This window comes from Apodemus sylvaticus, chromosome 14 (assembly GCF_947179515.1).
Source record: "Apodemus sylvaticus chromosome 14, mApoSyl1.1, whole genome shotgun sequence".
NCBI classification, from domain to species: Eukaryota; Metazoa; Chordata; class Mammalia; order Rodentia; family Muridae; genus Apodemus; species Apodemus sylvaticus.
In genome coordinates, this window is record NC_067485.1 from 71036766 (window position 1) to 71056847 (window position 20082).

Sequence of the window (20082 nt, forward strand, 5' to 3'; positions counted from 1 at the left end):
CTCAGATCCCTATCTGCTTCGTGTTGCCGGGAGACATCGCCCCAGTCGCCTGGTGCTGCGGGGAGGATCCTTGCAGATTAGAACAAAGACACTGCGGCCCGGAGCCTGGCCTCCTAGACGGCCTCGGCTGTTTCTCTCATCCCCGGTTCCCCCGCCCCCAACCCCCCCAGCTCCCCCCACTCCCAGCTCCCCCACCCCCAGCTCCCCTACCCCCCAGCTCCCCACCCCCAACCCCCCCAGCTCCCCCCACTCCCAGCTCCCCCACCCCCAGCTCCCCTACCCCCCAGCTCCCCCACCCCCCAGTTCCCCACCCCCAGCTCCCCCAGCTCCCCCACCCCCCCAGCTCCCCCACCCCCAGCTCTCCACCCCCAGCACGGGAGGCCGGAGGCGGCGCTGGGTCCTGCCCTTGGACTGTACTCTACCCTCTACCAGGAGGCGGGGCCTTGCGCTGAGTTAAGTGAGCACTGGCGCAGCAGTTCAGTCCGCCGGCCCCCACCATGGACCTTACGCGCGCCGGCGCCCGACTGCAGGTCCTTCTGGGACACCTCGGCCGACCCTCGGCCCCAGAGATTGTATCCTTTGGGCTGTGGATGGGCTCACAAGCTGGAAAGAGCATCTCCATCCCTAGCGGTGGCTCCAAGGGCACAAGACGGCCTCTGCGCCGCCATCTCGTCCCTGTCCCCATCCCCGGGGTTCCCGGGCGGAGGCTGCATCCCCTGAGAACCCTTGTCCCCTGGAAGGGCGACGGGTGGGACTCTCTAGGCTTAGGTGGCTGGTGTGAATCTCCGCAGCATTTTGAGCGTGTTTACCCCCGCTGGTTTTTTGTTTATTTGTTTGCTGGGTGTAAAGCGGGAGGTGTAAAGCAAGAGGTGACGAAGTCATCACAAAGGGGATTACCATTTTCCAGTTGCCTTCTGCAACCAGAAACACCAAGGACAGTTGCCCCGGAAACTGAGGTTCACTGCGGCTTGCCTGTGACCAAGGCCGGCAGAGGCAGGGATCCTCGGCGGTCAGGAGGGGGCGCCAGTCGCTCCTCTCCACCTCCTCTGGCTGTCACTTTCCCACTAGCTGTGTAATGTTCCTCCTCCAGGTCCAGGTGACCCAGGTCTCCGGAGGTCTGAACTGGTTCCCGGAAAGGGACTTGGTTCCCTTGGCCTGAGTAGTTCTTTCAGAAGCCAGTGCCTGGTGATAAATATTTGTGATCCTACGGGGAGGTTATAGACTTGAGGATGTTAATGGCCGGCCAGCCTAGACAAACCAAAAACAAAACAAAAGACTAGGTCAAGGCTTGGAAGCAGTTATGCACATGCGTATGCGCATGTACACACACACACTCACACACACACTCACACACACACTCAGAAGGAGGAACTATCAAACTGCTGGCTGCTCAATCCAGGCTCCTTGCCCTGGAAATTGATAAAATTAACAGATTATGGTTTTCAGTACCTGCCATCTCTGAAGCTGATTACAATATTTACCTTCCTATTATTCTGCCTGTGAGGCTTTTGGTTTATAAGCAGCGGTGTGCCAGGCCTACCTCAAACTTAACATCTTTTTTTTGGCATCAAATATTTTTTAATTTATTTTTATTAGATATATTCTTTATTTACATTTCAGATGATTTCCCCTTTCCTGGCTCCCCCCTCCCCAAAAGTCCCATAAGCCCTCTTCCCTCCCCCTGTTCCCCAATCCATCCCTCCTGCTTCCTTGTTCTGGTATTCCCCTACACTGCTGCACTGAGCCTTTCCAGGACCAGGGGCCTCTTCTTCCTTCTTTTTGGGCATCATTTGATACGTGAGTTGTGTCTTGGGTATTCCAAGCTTCTGGGCTAATATCCACTTATCAGTGATTGGGTTACCTCACTTAGGATGATATTTTCCAGTTCCACCCATCTACAGGCTAATAGCATAACTTCATTTTACACTGAGACACTGATGGGTAAAGATCCTGATTAAGTGCGTTGGACTGAAGCAGTGGTTAGACCTGCAGACCATGTAGGGTGTGCTGGTATTCTGTCTAAGCTCCACCCCACGTTGTGGCTGGCCAGCAAACCTGCAGAGTTTCTCCATCCGAGTTATGGCACCAAATGAAGGGGGCTTAAAAAGAGAGAAGGGGGGTTCAGAGAAATGTGGCATGGCGGTGTGGGGGAAGGGGGTGCCCAGGCAGGCCCATGTCCAAGCACCTCTTCCCCCTGAGGGACCACATGCACACAGACATGGTATAGAATAGAGTTTATTCAGGGTAGAGGTTGGGAGAGAGAGAGAGAGAGAGAGAGAGAGAGAGAAGTGGAGGCCGGCCATGACCACGTGGAGAGGGGGGGAGGGGAGGAGAGCCCAAGAGGGGTAGGGAGGTGCTAAGAGGCAAGAGTGATGAGAAAGAGAGGAGGGGCAAGCAGCCCCTTTTATAGTGGGCCAGGTCTGTGGGGCGGGGCATACCTGGCTGTTGCCAAGTAAGTGTGGGGTGGAGCTTAGGCAGAGTACTAACAGGGTAGACTATCACAGTCTATTTCTTCTTGGCAACTGGGTGTTTGCTACATTTTGAGAATCTTGGATATACTGGTACTAAATGTATTTGAACTGAAATTGGTGCAGTCTCTCACGACTCTTTGGGGTTTATTGGTTGCTTGAATTTTAAGACAGGATCTCACCATGCATCTCTAGCTGGCTGGAATTTGCTATATAGACCGGATTGGCTTTGAAGTCACAGAGATCCAATCGGATATTAAACAGTGCTGGCCAAGAACTATAGGGAATATATTACTTATGTAGAGTTCTAGAAATTGTGGCAGTTTCTCCCCAGCCTTCATTTGTGTTTGAGCCATGGGGGTAAGGGAATAAGGAATGTTTTGTATTAATGTGACTGGGATCGTACTGTGCCACAGGTTCCTGTGTCTCCTGGAAACAGTGGCGAGGGGCTGAGGAGACCGGTCTGGAGCACTGAGGTCTACATGTCCTTGCGGCAAGGCAGCATTACGATGGGAAAGTTGAGTGAGAGTGTGAATTGTGGGACTGGAGCCTTGGCCCAGCAGGTTCAACGCCCAGCAACCACGTGGCAGCTAAACTGTCTGTCATCCAGCTCTAGATGAGTTGACACCCTCGCCCTCACACAGACATATATGCAAGGCAAAACACCAGTGTACAGCAAATAAGTAAGAAAATAAATAAATAATAGATCGGTTGGCAACCACTTTTAATCTCAGCAGAGGCAGAAGCAGAAGTGGAGGCGGAGGCGGAGGCGGATGCAGACAGTCTCTGTGAGTTCCAAGATCAGCCTGGTCTACATACTGAGTTCCCAGTCATCCAGGGTTACAAAGTGGGATTCTGAGAAAAACAAAACAAAACAAAACAAAAAATAAACCAAAAAAAACTAGGAAAGAAAGCAAGAAAAACAAGGAACCACATATGGTGGCACATGTCTATAATTTCTCCTCTCAGGAAATAAATGGAGGCAGGAGGATCAGTTCAAGATCATCCGTGGCTACATAATTAAACTCACTCACAGCTAGCACATGTTGAATGTTCTCTGTTTGGAAAAGTCATAAGTAAACAAAATAAAATAAACGCAGTCCAGGCCTGCATTGCACATCTGTAGTCCCAGCACTCAGGAGATGAAGGCAGGAAGAGGCTCAGGCCAGCTGAGCTATTGAGTCTCCAGGGCCCATCTTAGGTGCATAGCGAGATCCTGTTTCAATAAACAAATGAACAAAAATAGATGACATGTTCGTGAAGTGACATTGTGTGAAGTGACCTCGTGGAGTCGCTTGGTTGCTTTGAGACAGGCTCTCACAGAGTGGCCCTGATTGGCCCAAAACCCTCTATGGAGATCAAGTTGACCAAACTCAAACCCCACCTGCCGCAGGTTCTGCCTTCAGTTCTCAGCTGCGGGGAACTGAAAAACAGAAAAGGGCCGTTCCTAATCTGTAGTTACTGAGTGGGGGGAAAAGATCTTACAAATGGATTCCTGGTCTTCTGGATGTTTAAATGTTTCCTTGTCTGTGTGGCTCAGCCTTTTTGTACCCTAATGATTGCCAGGCTCTTCCCGGTTTAGACTGCACTCCCACTAGGTCCAAGCTTTTCTCCTTCCTTCTAAAATGCCACCTTTGGTGTTTTATTTGCTCTGGAGTTTAGCGGCAGGAAATTGTAGGACTGTGGCTGACTGGAGTTACAGGTAGAAACCGGGGCTTAGGCCCTGGCTAGGTCATTTCTCTTTTGAGTGAGAGAACTACGGGGACTGAGCCAATCAGGCCTCTTGCTTTGAACGGCAGACTTTCATGGCTCCTCTTCAGGCTGTGGTGACAGAGATGAGGAAACGTAAGTACTGGCTGTGCTAGCCACACACAGAAGCCAGGCAGGAGGCCAGTGTTCGGCAAACAAGGTTGGCTCCTGTATTCTACCTTCTTTTCCTTAATTCTTACCTAGGTAGCCCAGCCTGTATCAGGGTCGGCCTCCCCTGCCAGTTTCTGTCCTGAACAATTCCGGTAAGTAGATCTCATGTCAACCTGTCATGTCAACACAATGTACGTGTTCTGACTAATGTTATGACAACTCGACACAAGATAGAATCATCTAAGAATGATTGAGGAATGCCTCTATCAGCCTAGGCTGTAGGGCAGTCCTGGGGATCATTTTCTAATTAGTGATTGATGGGGGAGGGCCCAGCCCATTGTGGGTGGGGCCATGCCTGGGCTGGTGATCCTGTTCTCTCTCAGAAAGAAGGCTGAGGAAGCCATGGGGTGCAGCGGGCACCCCTCCGCAGTCTCTGCATCGGCTGCTGCCTCCAGGTTCCTGCCCTGTGTGAGTGTCTGCCCTGAGCCCCTTTAATAATGAACAATGATGTGGAATTGTAAGCCAGATAAACCCTTTCCTCCCCAAGTCATGTGGTCATGGCTCAGCAATACTAACCTTAACTGGGATAGCATGTTAAAAGTTTTTCTAGTAAGAGCTGGGATAGAATGTCTTCTTTACAACCAGGTAACATGTAAGGCTGCCTGACTGGAACTCACTGTAGAAACACTTTGCTTCCAGAAAAATGTTCTAACCTGTACTGCTTTGGGGGAACTATGGAGAAGCTAAGTTTTCCTAGCATAGCTAAAATCCAAAAGGAAGTTAAAAGAAGAAAAGCTAGAAAATACATAATCTAACCCTTGAAAAATCCAAGCATCATAGGTCACATTTAGTTTACTTTGGTTTTATTGACATATTGGCTAGCATTTTGAGAGAGAGACAGATCTGAGAGAGAAAGAGAGAGACAGAGCAGGGAGACATATACAAAGACAGTCAAAGAGACACACAGAGAAACACAGAGAGAGACAGACAGAGACACAAAGAGACACACATGGAGAAAGACTGTGTGTGAGACACAAGGTCTCACCAGGCAGGTCTGACAGACAGAGACACAAAGAGACAACATGGAGAAAGACTGTGTGTGAGACACAAGGTCTTACCAGGCAGGTCTGACAGACAGAGACACAAAGAGACACACATGAAGAAAGACTGTGTGTGAGACACAAGGTCTCACCAGGCAGGTCTGACAGACAGAGACACAAAGAGACACACATGGAGAGAGACTGTGTGTGAGACACAAGGTCTCACCAGGCAGGTCTGACAGACAGAGACACAAAGAGACAACATGGAGAAAGACTGTGTGTGAGACACAAGGTCTTACCAGGCAGGTCTGACAGACAGAGACACAAAGAGACAACATGGAGAAAGACTGTGTGTGAGACACAAGGTCTCACCAGGCAGGTCTGACAGATAGAGACACAAAGAGACACACATGGAAAAAGACTGTGTGTGAGACACAAGGTCTCACCAGGCATGTCTGACAGATAGAGACACAAAGAGACACACATGGAAAAAGACTGTGTGTGAGACACAAGGTCTCACCAGGCAGGTCTGACAGACAGAGACACAAAGAGACACACATGGAGAGAGACTGTGTGTGAGACGCAAGGTCTCACCAGGCAGGTCTTTTTGCTTTAGAACCCTCCAGCCTCCTGAGCAGCTGAGACAGCTGTAAGCCAGCACCTGCCATGTGTATTGCTTGTTTTTAAGGGGAACACCCAACCTTCATGAATATCACAGATAAAGCCACAATATCAACCTTAAGGAGCGGGTGGGTTGATCTGAGTTTGAGTATTTTGTTACTTTGGTTGCTTCTGAGAATGTACTGACTGGACAATTTAAAATGTATAATTTGGAATCCCAGACTTTGCTAAGTCAAAGCAATAGGATTCCAAGTTCAAGACCAGCCTGTGCTACAAAGTAAGGCCCTATCTTAAGAAATATATGTCACATATACTTTACTGAATCGATCTTCCATTTGAAAGGCAATGCTTATTTGTAGCATTCGGTGACTTGCGGTCAAGCAGGAGTCACCTGAAGGGGGCGGGGCTGGAAATGAAAAGACAGGCGAGAGAAGAATAGAGCCAAGACAATGTTCTGATCAAGGCTTGAGGTTTATTTCTGTATTTCATTTACTTTTTATAGGCACTTCCGCAAACAAAGCTTCCTGAGAAAATACCTTTACAGACTAAACACAGATAGGAATTCCCCTTGGCTGCACACACTGCTCTCATAATGACCTTGGCTGCACACACTGCTCCCATGACCTTGGCTGCACACACTGCCCTCCGAGAAGTACTGTGGCTCTTTGTAGCTGCCCGGCTTACCTGGAGAGGGTTACAGGGAATAGATAGGAAGACCAGACAAAGAAAGGATTGAGACCAAGACAATGTTATTGCTGATCAAGGCTGGGATTTTAATGGCTGACTTAGAATTTAAAGGTGAGGGCAAAACCCTTTTCCCAAAAACCTTTTTCCCAAAACCCCTTTCTGTCCTAGGTAGGGGGCCTGCGGCTAGCACCGAGGTCTGAATTCCCCACTCAAAGGCTGGGGGAAAGGGAACAGCTCTCCACGCTTATTCACTGTAGAAAATTTAAAATGCAGAATTTTAAATTATTACTGAAAGGCAGCCATTATTTTAAAACAAAATTTCTTTGCAACTACTCAGCTACATTGCCACGCCCTCACCTTCCTCTCTTTCTGTGTTTTGTCTCTGTTTTGTTTTATGTGACTTTTATCCTTTTATAATAAGTGTGCCCACAGTATTCTGCCCTTCATTTTAAACATCTATGGCACAGATATAATTCCTTGGTTAATATTTTTCAGTAATTCACGTTTTTTTTGGTGACCGTACCCTATGTTTTGGACTTAACACTCTAAACGTTTCCTATACTACTTCATTAATGCCATACAAATTGAAATGCTAAATAAAAATGTATGAATGTAGTCGGGGTGTGGCAGCACACACCTTTGGTCCCTTTTTTCAAGAGGCAGAGGCAGGTAGATCTCTGAGTTCAAGGCTAGCCTTGTCTACCTAGCAAGTTCCAGGCCAGTCAGAGCTATATAGTGAGACAGATTCTTGATATACTGCTAGCTTGTAATTTAAAATAGGGACTTACTTGGAGGGTGTTCTTTTTTTCTTCTTTAGGTATACTTTGGATAATAATGTCCTCAGCCTGGAGCAGAGAAAATTTTATGAAGAAAATGGGTTTCTCGTCATTAAAAATCTGGTATCTGATGATGACATTCAACGTTTTCGGTATAATACGTCTATTTACAATTTTACAAAAAGCTGCATTACATGCATGTAATGTTAACACGGGTTTAGATTAGCTTCTATGTGTTCATCAGTCTGGGAACTGATGTGTGTGGGTTCCAACCCATGCATGTAGAGGTCTGAGGACAACCGCTCTGTCTGTCTGTCCCTCTGTTCTCCCTGTTTGGGACAGGGCCTCCATTTTGTTTACCATTATTATTCACTGGCCCAAGGGCTCCCTGTAACTCTCCTGCCTCTGTGTAGATCTCATAGAAGCAATGAAGGGCATACAGCTCCACACTCCAGTGCTACCTTCTGGATTCCAGCAGGTGTGTGGCTCTCTGAGTCACCTCCCCAGGCATGGTCAGAGATTTTATTTTTTACATAATGATGTGATTTATTTGGGAGTACTTAGAAGTGTGTGAGCCTGAGGGCCAGATTCTCTGGCTTGAATCTTAGTCGTCGTTTCCCCCCTCCCCCCCCCACTCCCCCTGCCTAATGTTCCTGGGCAATCTGCCTATGCCTTGGTTTCCCCGTTTTTTTTTTTTTTGTTTTTTTTTTTGTTTTTTTTTTGGTTTTTTGAGACAGGGTTTCTCTGTGTAGTCCTGGCTGTCCTGGAACTCACTCTGTAGACCAGGCTGGCCTCAAACTCAGAAATCCGCTTGTCTCTGCCTCCCACCACGCCCGGCTGGTTTCCCCGTTTTTAAATGGGGGATTCTGACCTCGCTGGTGTCTTCTTGTTGTGGGACCAAAATAAGGGAAAATCAATGACGGTCACTCGGACCACGGTTTGGCATTCCAGAGTTGCTACAGAAATGTTTGCTTTTCTGATTTTTTTTTTTTTTTGGATTAGGGATGTTCAACCTTTAATATTAAATAAATCTCACTGCCAAATCTAAAGCCTCACTGCGTGACGACATGGGACAATGGCTAGAAAACCGCACACATGACCCCTTGTGACGGGTTGAAGTCAAAATAGGCAAAAATGATACCTTTAGGCCTGTATATAGGTTGTGGGGGAAACACAAAAATTCTGTGTGTAGACCTGGGTCCCATCATGAGGTTATCTCATTATGCATACGTAAATATTCCAAGTATTGTTTGTTTTTGTTTTTTTTAATCTGAAATCCAAGCCAGGTGTGGTAGCATACACCTTTGATCCCTGCACGCAGGAGGCAGAGGCTAGCAGATCTCTGTGAGTTGAGGCCAACCTGGTCTACAAAGCGAGTTCCAAGATCACTGAGGCTACAGAATGAGAGCCTGTCTTGGAAAAAAAAAATCTGAAATCCAAAACAGTTCTGTTCCCAAGCACTTCAGGTAAGGGATACTCAGCCTCTGTTATTACAGTGTCAAGCCAGGGATGGGGCTCAGCAGGTAATGTGCTCGCTGTGCTAGGATAAGGACCTGAGTTCTAATCTCTGGCACCCATGTAAAAAACCGTGGAGAGCAGTATATTCCTGTAGCCCAGTACTGGGGAGAGGAACACTCGGTGGCCAGTCAGTCTAGACTAAACATATGCATGTACATATGTTTAAAAAAGCCTCCCAGCAGGGCCAGCCATGAATTTGGAAGCCCACATAATAACATTCTTTGTAAATCTCATCTCTAGAGCAGAGTTTGAAAGAATCTGCAGAAAGGAGGTGAAACCACCGGGGATCATTATAATGAAAGATGTGACCATTGCGAAACAGGATTATACACCAAGTGAGAGGGTGGTTACAAAGATCCAGGACTTCCAAGAAGACCAGGAACTCTTCAGATACTGCTCCCTCCCCCAGGTGCGAGCCCAGCCTGCCTTCCTGCTAAATTAACTCTGTGGGTCTGTCTCCAGCATCTGCTCAGTTCACACCATCTAGCCCCATGCCTCTCCCATCATGCCTCCTTCCAACTCCTTTCTGTATAGGGTACTGGAGCTATGCTCGTAAGCGCAGATGACTGTACCCCACACTGGCCATTGGCATCTGGAGACACTGCTAGTTGTCACACTTGGGCTGGGGGCAGGGGGAGTAGAAACCACGGATGCTGTTAGTGGGACCCAGAGATCCTACAACGCACAGGGACTCTACAATCGCCTTCATTTCAAATGAAGGATTATCTCATCCCAACTATCCATGGCATCGTGATGGAGAGAAAGCCTTGTCTATCGACTGGGTTAATTATGCTTGTTGTGAAAAAGCAATAGACCTCATCTAAGACTCAAGAACAGGGCACAGACAGTTACAAAGCTATTGCTTGTCAGTTTATTTATTGTAACGGCTGTGTTGGTAGCAGTATAAAAATTGTTCGTTTGCTTGTTTTGATGTTGCTGATCTCATTCAGGGCCTTGTATACCCTAGTTACGCTGTCGCTCACAGCCCCCACTTTAGGTTCTAAAATATGTGGAGTGTTTTGCTGGACCCAAAATATGGCCATCACACAATGCTGATAAACTCCTGAACTACACCGCCAGCCCTGCGCTTTTGCTATTAAGTTGTTGTTTTAGACGGACTCTTGCTCTATCTAAAGCTGACTCTGCAGCTCGGATCCTCCTGCCTCAGCCCTCTCTGCCATTTGGTTCCTCTGTGGATCATCGTATGTTCTGTCATTTGCCTGTGCTTCCGATTTCCTATAAAATTATTTTTTTTAATGCTTTTTTTCTTAGATTCTGAAATATGTGGAGTGTTTCACAGGACCTAATATTATGGCTGTACATTCGATGCTGATTAACAAGCCTCCAGATTCTGGTAAAGAACTCTCGTTTGTTAGGGCAACAGGAAAGAGAAGAATTGTTAGATTAAGTACGGAAGGTTGATGTTGGAACCCATGTGATATGTATAGCTGTCAAACTTTAGATGAGGGAATGTATATACTTTTACTTAACTCTTACAACAATTTATATTATGACAATACCGAAGAGTAACTGATTTCACATAGTTACTGTTGGGGTATTGTGATAGTCACATGACGGGCCACAGAGCGTAGCAAACAATAATTTGTATATCATAAACTCCTGTTCACTATGGGTTTTGTTTGTTTGTTTTTGAGACAGGGTTTCTCTGTGTAGCCCTGACTGCCTTGGAACTTACTTTATAGACCAGGCTGGCCCCGAACTTCGAGATCTGCCTGCCTCTGCCTCCTGAGTGCTGGGATTAAAGACCTGCACCACCACTGCCCAGCATGTCTGAGCTTTTCAATTTATCTTTTTAACTATATGTATATGTGCTCATGTGTGTACAAGTGCTGCCACATGAGCTTACATGCTCACGAGAGGGTGTGTGTGTTGACATCCTTGGGGACCATGAGAATTCTCTGTCTCCCTTGGGGCAGGATTTCCCATTAGTCTGCAGCTCATCAATCAGGCTGGATGGCCAGGGAGCCCTGGGGAATCCTGTTCTGTCTCCTCAGTGATGGGGTTGTAAGTGTGCACTATCAGGCCTGGCATTGCTTCATGGGTTCTGTCTTAGTCAGGGTTACTATTGCTGTGATGAAGCATCCTGACCAAAGAAAGTTGGAGAGGGAAGGGTTTGTTTGGCTTACACTTCCATATCATCATCAGAGGGATCAGGACAGGAAAGGCAGGAGCCTGGAGGCAGGAGTTGAGGCAGAGCTCATGGTCTTGCTTACTGGCCTACTTTGCCCGCTTTCCTATAGAACCCAGGACCACCACACAGTGATAGTCATGATGGGCTGGGCCACCCCAGGTCAGTCAATAGTTAAGAAAATGCCATACAGCCAGATCTTCTGGAGACATCTTCACAGTTGAGGTTCCCTTCTCTCAGATGACTCTAGCTTGTGTCAAGTTGACATGGTCTAGCCATAGGTTTGAATAGGATTGAAGTCAGGTTCTTAGGCTTGCAAGGCAAATAGTTTACCCACAAAGCCATGGATGGCTCTAAGCTGTTCTTAGCTGCAGTAGCAGGTCTGCACCCCTCTCCTGAAAACATTTTGACTAACAAAATTAAAGCTATTATTTTAAATCACACTTGATTCCTTATGATGCCTTGGACTTGCTTACATGTGTATTCAAAGAACTCACTGTACCAGTAATAGCATCCAGGCTATTAATAACTAGTCCTACACGTTCTACTGCACTTGGCTCTTGACTCATACTGAGAAATCCTGCCGGCAGCAGAAATCAGCCCTGAGAGCCATTTGCTGTTCCACATTTCCTTCTGATAGCAGGACCCCCCCACCCCACCCCACCCCCCAGCAAAAAGAAAAGAAAAGAAAAGAAAAGAAAAGCCTAATATCACCATGTTTCTTTCTTCAAGAGCCCAGGAGTAGATGATCCAAGGGCAAATCCTGGGAGTGTGGCAACCACTGGATATATGTCTGTCATCTCCCTGACAACAGACAACTTCTAAGAGAATCTTCAGTCACTTAAAAGGGAGAACCAGGGCATGGCTCTATAGCATTCTCCTTAATGTCATTACTCCAGCTGTAGTACGCTCCTTATTGAATGCTGCCCTGTGACAAATCCCAAGCAATGAAGGAATGACATATAACAGAGATTGTGTGATTGCAGGCATCAAGGACTAACCACTCTTCCTGTGGAACCCGGAAGAAAGGAGAGAACGTGGAACGCTAGTTGATACTTTGATACTTTGTTATCTCTTCCCACTGATTTCTGGACACATTTTTGTTTCATTTCTTTGGTTTTGGTAGATAGGTTGGTGTTCCAGGTTTTCAGGCAAACTACAAAATCATTTTGATAGCAGGTTCTCTTGCAGGCAAGAAGACTTCCCGGCATCCCTTGCATCAGGATCTGCACTATTTCCCCTTCCGACCCAGCGACCGAATTGTTTGTGCTTGGACAGCCATGGAGCACATTGACAGAAACAATGGTTGTCTGGTTGTGCTCCCAGGAACCCACAAAGGCCCTCTGAAACCACATGATTACCCCAAGTGGGAGGTAGGTCTACATAACTGCTCAGTCTATGTGTATGTGGTATGTGTGTGTGTGTGTGTGAGGGACCTGTGTATGTTCATACGCATTCACGTGTGTATACATGCATGTGATTCCTCAGGTCCCATCTATCTTTTTCTTTTCTTTTTAAAAAAGATTCATTTATTTATTATATGTAAGTACATATAATAAATAAGTGATTTTTTATATTAATAATAAATAAATACTGTAACTGTCTTTAGACACTCCAGAAGAGGGTGTCACATCTCATTACAGATGATAGTGAGCCACCATGTGGTTGCTGGGATTTGAACTCAGGACCTTCAGAAGAACAGTCAGTGCTCTTAACCACTGAGCCATCTCTCCAGCCCCCATCTATGTTTCTCAAACAGAGTCTCTCACCAAGTATGCTAGGCCAGCTGGCCAGTGAGCCCCAGGGATCCTCCTCTCTTTCTCCCCAGCACTGGGATTGAAGCAAACATTTGCACACTTGGCATTTTCTTTTTAAAATTACTTTTATTTTATGTTATGTATCTGAGTGTTTGCCTTCATGTATGTGTGTGCCTGATGTCTGTGGAGGTCAGAGCCCACAGAACTGGATTTATAGATAGTGCTAGACACCATGTGGGTGCTGGGAATCAAGTCCAGGTCCTCTGGAAGAGTTGCTAGTGCTCTTAACCACGTTTCCAGCTGGTTTTTTTTTTCTTTTCTTTTTTTCTTTTTTTAAACATGAGTTCTGAGGACCAAGCTCAGGTCCTCACGCTGGAATGGCATCGCCTCAGCGTCCCTACTGAGTGCTACTGTTTTAATTTTTATCAGCATACATGAGGAGCCCAGAGAAGAGACTGTGCTTCCTTTCTTAGCAGAGTATCATCTTGAGATACACAGTTAGAATCAGAGCAAGTCCGAGGATGTCAGGTAAAATAGCCAATGACATCTGTCCTTCCCACATGAGTTTGAAAGCCAAGCCAATGTGGGGGACTTGGGTAAGTGCTACATACTTCCATAGAGGCCATTTTTAAACAATTCAGCCCTAGACACATGATAAATGACAGCTTAGTCTTACTAACCAATCGATGACGGATCTCAGAGTGAAAAGAGGGTCAGACTGTCACATGCAGTTGCTAAAGCCAACAGAGACACTAGAGCATTGGTTCTCAAAACATTCAGTTGCCGGTGAGTGGCAACTCCCTTGGGGGGTGTCAAATGACCTTTTTACATCGGAAAACACAGGTATCTACATTGCAGTTTCTTTTTTTTTTTTTAAAGATTTATTTATTTATTACATGTAAGTATGCTGTAGTTGTCTTCAGACACACCAGAAGAGGGCGTCAGATTTCATAACAGATAGTTGTGAGCCACCATGTGGTTGCTGGGATTTGAACTCAGGACCTGTGGAAGAGCAGTCAGAGCTCTTGACCGCTGAGCCATCTCTCCAGCCCTACATTGCAGTTTCTAACAGTAGCAAAATTATAGTCACAAAGTAGCACTGAAAATAGCTTTATGCTTTGGGGTTACCAGAACATTAGGAACTGTATTAAAAAGTTGCAACATTTGAAAGGTTGCAGAGCCACTGCGCTAGAGAGACCTGGTGATTGAACTGAGCACGGAGGGACATGGCAGAAATCCCTCTTGGGTGTGGAGGTCAAGGGCAGACACAGGCACATGCTAAGGAGCAAGCAGAGCTTGGTGCTCGCAGCACAGTTGGGCTGGAAGCTGCAGGGACATTCAAAAGATGAGCAGAGGGAGGACAGCCCGAAAGGACCAGAGAGAGAGGGCTTTCTTACCCAGTGGCTCTAGGACCAGATGAGAGAGGGCTTACTATACTCTGTTTAGGGTATAGTTGTTAGATAAGTCACAATACATATTTTTAGTACATACTGTGATCATTTTGGGAATGCACACATATTGGTTACCATACTCAAGAGAATAAAAATCCCCCCTAGCCTGGTATAGGGGCGCATGCCTGTGATCTTAGCATTTGAGAGATTGATGCAGGAAGATGGCAAGTTCCAGGATGGCCCGAGCGACAGAGCAAGAGCCAAGAGAGGGAGAGAGAGACAGACAGAGGGACAGAGACAGAGAGACAGAGAGACAGGGAGAAGAAAAAGGAAAACCCCTTTCTCTCTTTGTTATCAAAAACAACCACTGAGGTGTTTTCCATGTTTTTATGGATTAGTCTGCGCTTTCTAAGATGTTGCTAAACACAGTTCTATAGCATTCACTCTTTTTTTTATTCGATATAATTTATTTACATTTCAAATGATTTCCCCTTTTCTAGCCCCCCACTCCCCGAAAGTCCCGTAAGCCCCCTTCTCTTCCCCTGTCCTCCCTCCCACCCTTTCCCACTTCCCCGTTCTGGTTTTGCCGAATACTGTTTCACTGAGTCTTTCCAGAACCAGGGGCCACTCCTCCTTTCTTCTTGTATCTCATTTGATGTGTGGATTATGTTTTGGGTATTCCAGTTTTCTAGGTTAATAACCACTTATTAGTGAGTGCATACCATGATTCACCTTTTGAGTCTGGGTTACCTCACTTAGTATGATGTTCTCTAGCTCCATCCATTTGCCTAAGAATTTCATGAATTCATTGTTTCTAATGGCTGAATAGTACTCCATTGTGTAGATATACCACATTTTTTGCATCCACTCTTCTGTTGAGGGATACCTGGGTTCTTTCCAGCATCTGGCAATTATAAATAGGGCTGCTATGAACATAGTAGAGCATGTATCCTTATTACATGGTGGGGAATCCTCTGGGTATATGCCCAGGAGTGGTATAGCAGGATCTTCTGGAAGTGAGGTGCCCAGTTTTCGGAGGAACCGCCAGACTGATTTCCAGAGTGGTTGTACCAATTTGCAACCCCACCAGCAGTGGAGGAGTGTTCCTCTTTCTCCACACCCTCTCCAACACCTGCTGTCTTCTGAATTTTTAATCTTAGCCATTCTGACTGGTGTAAGATGAAATCTCAGGGTTGTTTTGATTTGCATTTCCCTAATGACTAATGAAGTTGAGCATTTTTTGCATTCACTCTTGTATGGCTTCTTTTGCTTAGCACCCTGATTTCGGGATTCAGTGATGTGGTGCATGTCTCGATAGCTCAGTTCTTTAATGACCAAGCTTCCTTTGGCTGCTTGACTGCACCCTGGGCTGCTAACCCACTCAGCACTTGCTGTGGGGAGCTAATAAGGCTTTTGTTTCTGTGAATGAGGAGAGCAAACAATGTCCTCAAGAACGGATATTTGGGGGGATGATACAAGATGCACCGAAAATGTAGGAAGCCAGAGCCAGAGATCTAGGAGAGAGATTCTCAGCATTTCACATCTCAGGCCAGAAGGTCTTTAGCTCTCAGGTAAGAGGGTAAAGCAAGTATCCACAGTAAAAGCAGGGGACTGAGTGAGCTCCCGGGGAAAATGGAGAATCCTGCTGTGTGTGTGTTCGTGTGTGTGTGTGTGTTCCTGTGCATGTGTATGTGAATGCACATGTGCACTTGGGTATGACATTGTCAAAGAAGAAGAACAACAAACGTACAAATGGGAAATATGGGAGACAGTAGCTGAGGAGCAACACTATGGGTTGATGTATGTATGTATGTATGTATGTGTGTGTGTGTGTATGTATGTTTGTATGTATGTGGCTTTGTGCCTCTACCTTCCAAGTGCTGGGATTACAAGTATGTGCTCCCTGACCATTTTTAAAAACTATTCTTGGTTTACTCTGAGTGTGACATAAATATTTTGTATTTCCCTCCTGATTTAGGGAGGAAAAACTAGCTTCCCCATGATAGTCCTGATATGCAGGAAAATCTGGACAAGGAGAATGTCTTGCCAGGAAAGAACATTGCTGATTTGGGCTGGACACGCATAAGACAAAGGTCTGCCTGCCTGCTTGGTTAGCCAGGAACAGAACCAATAGGGTGGATGGGTATTTTTTTTATATATATGTATACACATATATATGTATACACATATATATATAACTTATTAAATCAACTTATGTTAAAATAGCAGCGCCAGCTGTCCCTCAAGGCTGGGTGGCAGTCTCACATGGGAGAGATCTCAGTAGTTGCTGCTCAGTTGACCAGGCCGAGTGTCTCAGCAGTCCCTGTCTGACGTCTAAAGCCTAGAAGGTTTCTGGAGAGCTGATGCTTCTTAGTCCAGGATAGAGACCCGGAAAAACCAGTTCTAGCATCATCAAAGGCAGCAGCAACAGCAGACAATAAAGCACCAAAATGTAGACAGTCCTTTGGCAGCCCCTAATTCTTCAGGTGAGGGAGCTTCAGGAGATTTTGAAACATATCCAGGTGTACTGGCTGGTTTTGTGTGTCAACTTGACACAGGCTGGAGTTATCACAGAGAAAGGAGCTTCAGTTGGGGAAGTGCCTCCATGAGATCCAGCTGTGGGGCATTTTCTCAATTAATGATCAAGTGGAGAGGGCCCCTTGTGGATGGTACCACCTTTGGGCTGGTGCTCTTGGGTTCTATAAGAGAGTAGGCTGAGCAAGCCAGGGGAAGCAAGCCAGTAAGAAACATCCCTCCATGGCCTCTGCATCAGCTCCTGCTTCCTGATCTGCTAGAGTTCCAGTCCTGACTTCCTTTTGTGTTGAACAGCAATGCAGAACTGTAAGCTGAATAAACCCTTTCCTCCCCAACTTGCTTCTTGGTCATGATATTTGTGCAGGAATAGAAACCCTGACTAAGACACCAGGTAACATTAAAACTGAGCCCCACACCTGTGTTAACCACTGGAAGCCAAGCTCTTCCCAGCCAGTCAGAGTTAATTTGCTGTTGTGGTGTGTGGAGCTCAGGGGACAATTTTCAGAGTCAGTCCTCTCTGTCTACCTTAGGTTCTGGGTTGTTGTGCTTCTGTGGCATGTTAACCAGTGAGACAGCTCACCATCTAACATGGGATTTATGGGACAAAACAGACATTTGAGGAGAGTGTGTGTGTGTGTGCGCGCGCGCACGCACATGTATATAATGAAATTTAGAGTCTAAGTTAGACACACTGCTGTCTTGGAGGAAGTTTAAGGACTCTCACTTCCCATGATGCTTTGCTGGTGAAGTCTTGTTCATGGTGGCACTTTGACTATGAGTGTGGCTTCTGTTATGTGTTCTAGGGAGGAGTTAACAAAATGTACCATGGCATCCAAGAGTATGACCCGAACAGCCCCCGGGTCCATGTGGTGATGGAAAAAGGCGATACTGTTTTCTTCCATCCTCTGCTCATCCATGGATCTGGTCGGAACAGAACTCAAGGATTCCGGAAAGTATGGATCCAGATGGCTACATCTCCAAAGATGAGTGGTCTAGAACAGCGTTCTCAAGATATGCTAAGATAGCAAAGACTGCAGGACTTCTCACTGAGGAATCATTTTGTTGACCAAGATAGACATTTATGTTCACTCTGTTAGGTAGGAAACAAAATGCCGTAGGCTCCTAATCACTGAAGCAGACCATTCCTAGAATTCTCAACAAAAGTGTCCTTTTCTACACACAGCTGTTTCTGAGGCAAAAACAATGGCTGAATTTCCAAAGGAGTATCATTTGGAATTCATAATGTTCATTCTAAGGAACAACAGGAGAGAAGTTTATAATATCTTCACTACTGAGAAATATAGCATTGATCCTAAATGATACTGAGTTCTAAACTTTACACAGAAATCAGACTCAACAGGCACTCTGATTCCTTAGCCTGGGTGTATATACAACTTCATACAGTGTTGTCTACATTAAAAGTTCCCTACAAATGCCCCTGCTTCTTACGTCCACCAGTTCAGTAGATCTGCCAGTCCTGTGAGTCCTCTCTTCCCCATGGGAACACAGTGGTCTACACCAAACATCAGGGCTCCTTTGTGTCTAAGTGGGGTTTTATGGTTTGTCCTGTGGTTCCCATCCAGCCCTGCTGCTCTTTGAGGGTAAAGAAAAGACGCCAGACATAACCTTCCATTCACTTACGTTCCCATTAGCTTCTCTAGAACTTGGAATTAGGCAAAGGAGGTAGAGGCTCTGTCTTGGGACAAAACTTAAGGGTCTGCCAACAATCCAGCTATCAAGCTAAATATTTTAATTTATAGACTACCGTTCCAATTGAGAAATTAAATCCCGAGTGAAGTATTCCCATTCTCGGAGGCCCCTGCTAGGTTTGGGGTATAATGGGATTGATAAGCTGCTCTTCTCCAGATTTTTCTCCGCCTTTTTCCTCACAGGCAATCTCCTGCCACTTCAGCAGCTCTGACTGCAAGTATATCGACGTGAGGGGCACCAGCCAAGAAAACATCGCACGGGAAGTTGTCGAGATTGCAGAGAAACAGTATGGAGTCCAAGGAATCGTGGACTTTAAGGTCCGGCATGCGATCACGGAGGAAACACTAGGGGTTCCTTCCTCCGGGGTTAATTTGAAAGCATACAGGCTTCTGTTCCGTGCTCGCTTCAGAGCTGTGACTCAGCCCACTAAGAATGGCAACTAGGGCTTTAGCTATGGGTAGTCAGCGTTGTTGCCGATCAGTCAGTCAATCCCTACGGGCAGGGCTCAAGAACACGGAATCAGTGATGACTCATCAGGGCCATCTGTACAGTGGGGTACACAGATATCACACCCCCTGTGTCACCAGTCATCTACACTATCTTGACTGGAGTCCTAGAACATAGTTTATCCATTAATCAATATAACTATTAATATTCCCCCTATTTAATCATTTATAAAGACTTGAGCCCTCTGTCTCATGGACGTATTCTGAAACTCTGTTTGATATTATTTCAGGATACTTGGGCGTTTCGATGCCGACTTGTGAAAGGAGAAAGAATAAACCTTTGAAACAGCCCTTCAAGAGCGAGGGGCGGTGATGAGAGTCTGAGACAGGAGCATCGAGAGTTGGAGTACAGCCTGGGCTACATAGCAAGATGCTCTCTCTTCCTCTTTCCCCCATAAACAAAATGAAAAGAATGAGCTCTTCATTATAATTCTTTTACAGAGAACTTTAAAACAAAATAAAACATCTAAGGAAAATGTTTTGTTTTTTTCTAAATTGAGATGATGTCTCGATTAAATTAAATTTTTATCACCTGTTAACAAGATCAAGGCATATGTACTGGGGATACATGAACTTAATCAATGTGGTACTATTGCTTTAATGGAGTGAAATATTACTGTTTTAAGAAAAACTAACCTGGGCTATAACTAATAAAGTTACATATTCAATGTTCTCCCTGCATGTATGCCTGCAGGCCAGAAGAGGGCACCAGATCCCATTACAGATGGTTATGAGCCACCATGTGGTTGTTGGGAATTGAACTCAGGACCTCTGGAACCTCTGAGCCACCTCTCCAGCCCAAAGTGGCTGAGTATAATGGGAGCATATCCAGTCAATTTCTTTCTACATAAGCAGAAATGATTTCTTGGAAGTTCAGTCTACCTCAAGGTGTACATCCCCCCCCCCCCCCTCACGAACCCACCTCCTACCAGTTTCCTATCATGGAGGTGTTTGTTCTAATGTAGAGCATGTAGTGGACAGTCACAGCTACTGGTGAGCGGGAGAGAGCCCGCTCTGCTTATCCATGGGGGTGGATAAGGGTTGAACCTCATTTTCCCACACTT

The 20082-nt window shown here is 46.0% G+C and overlaps 1 protein-coding gene across 3 annotated transcripts; it reads left to right on the top strand.

Moving 5' to 3' along the window:
* The first annotated feature begins 410 nt into the window (after positions 1-410).
* Positions 411-19494, top strand: Phyh (phytanoyl-CoA 2-hydroxylase). Of its 3 annotated transcripts, XM_052157048.1 has the most exons (9): positions 414-572; positions 4422-4480; positions 7494-7604; positions 9211-9379; positions 10243-10324; positions 12311-12492; positions 17606-17755; positions 18695-18829; positions 19249-19494. In XM_052157048.1, the coding sequence occupies exons 1-9, from the start codon at positions 498-500 to the stop codon at positions 19300-19302; spliced, it is 1017 nt and encodes a 338-aa protein (XP_052013008.1). In that variant the 5' UTR covers positions 414-497; the 3' UTR covers positions 19303-19494. The 3 variants fall into 3 exon arrangements, with proteins under 3 accessions (XP_052013009.1, XP_052013008.1, XP_052013010.1); XM_052157049.1 differs by lacking the exon at positions 7494-7604 and having other exon boundaries at positions 411-572; XM_052157050.1 differs by lacking the exons at positions 414-572; positions 4422-4480; positions 7494-7604 and adding an exon at positions 8762-8918.
* Positions 19495-20082: the final 588 nt, after the last annotated feature.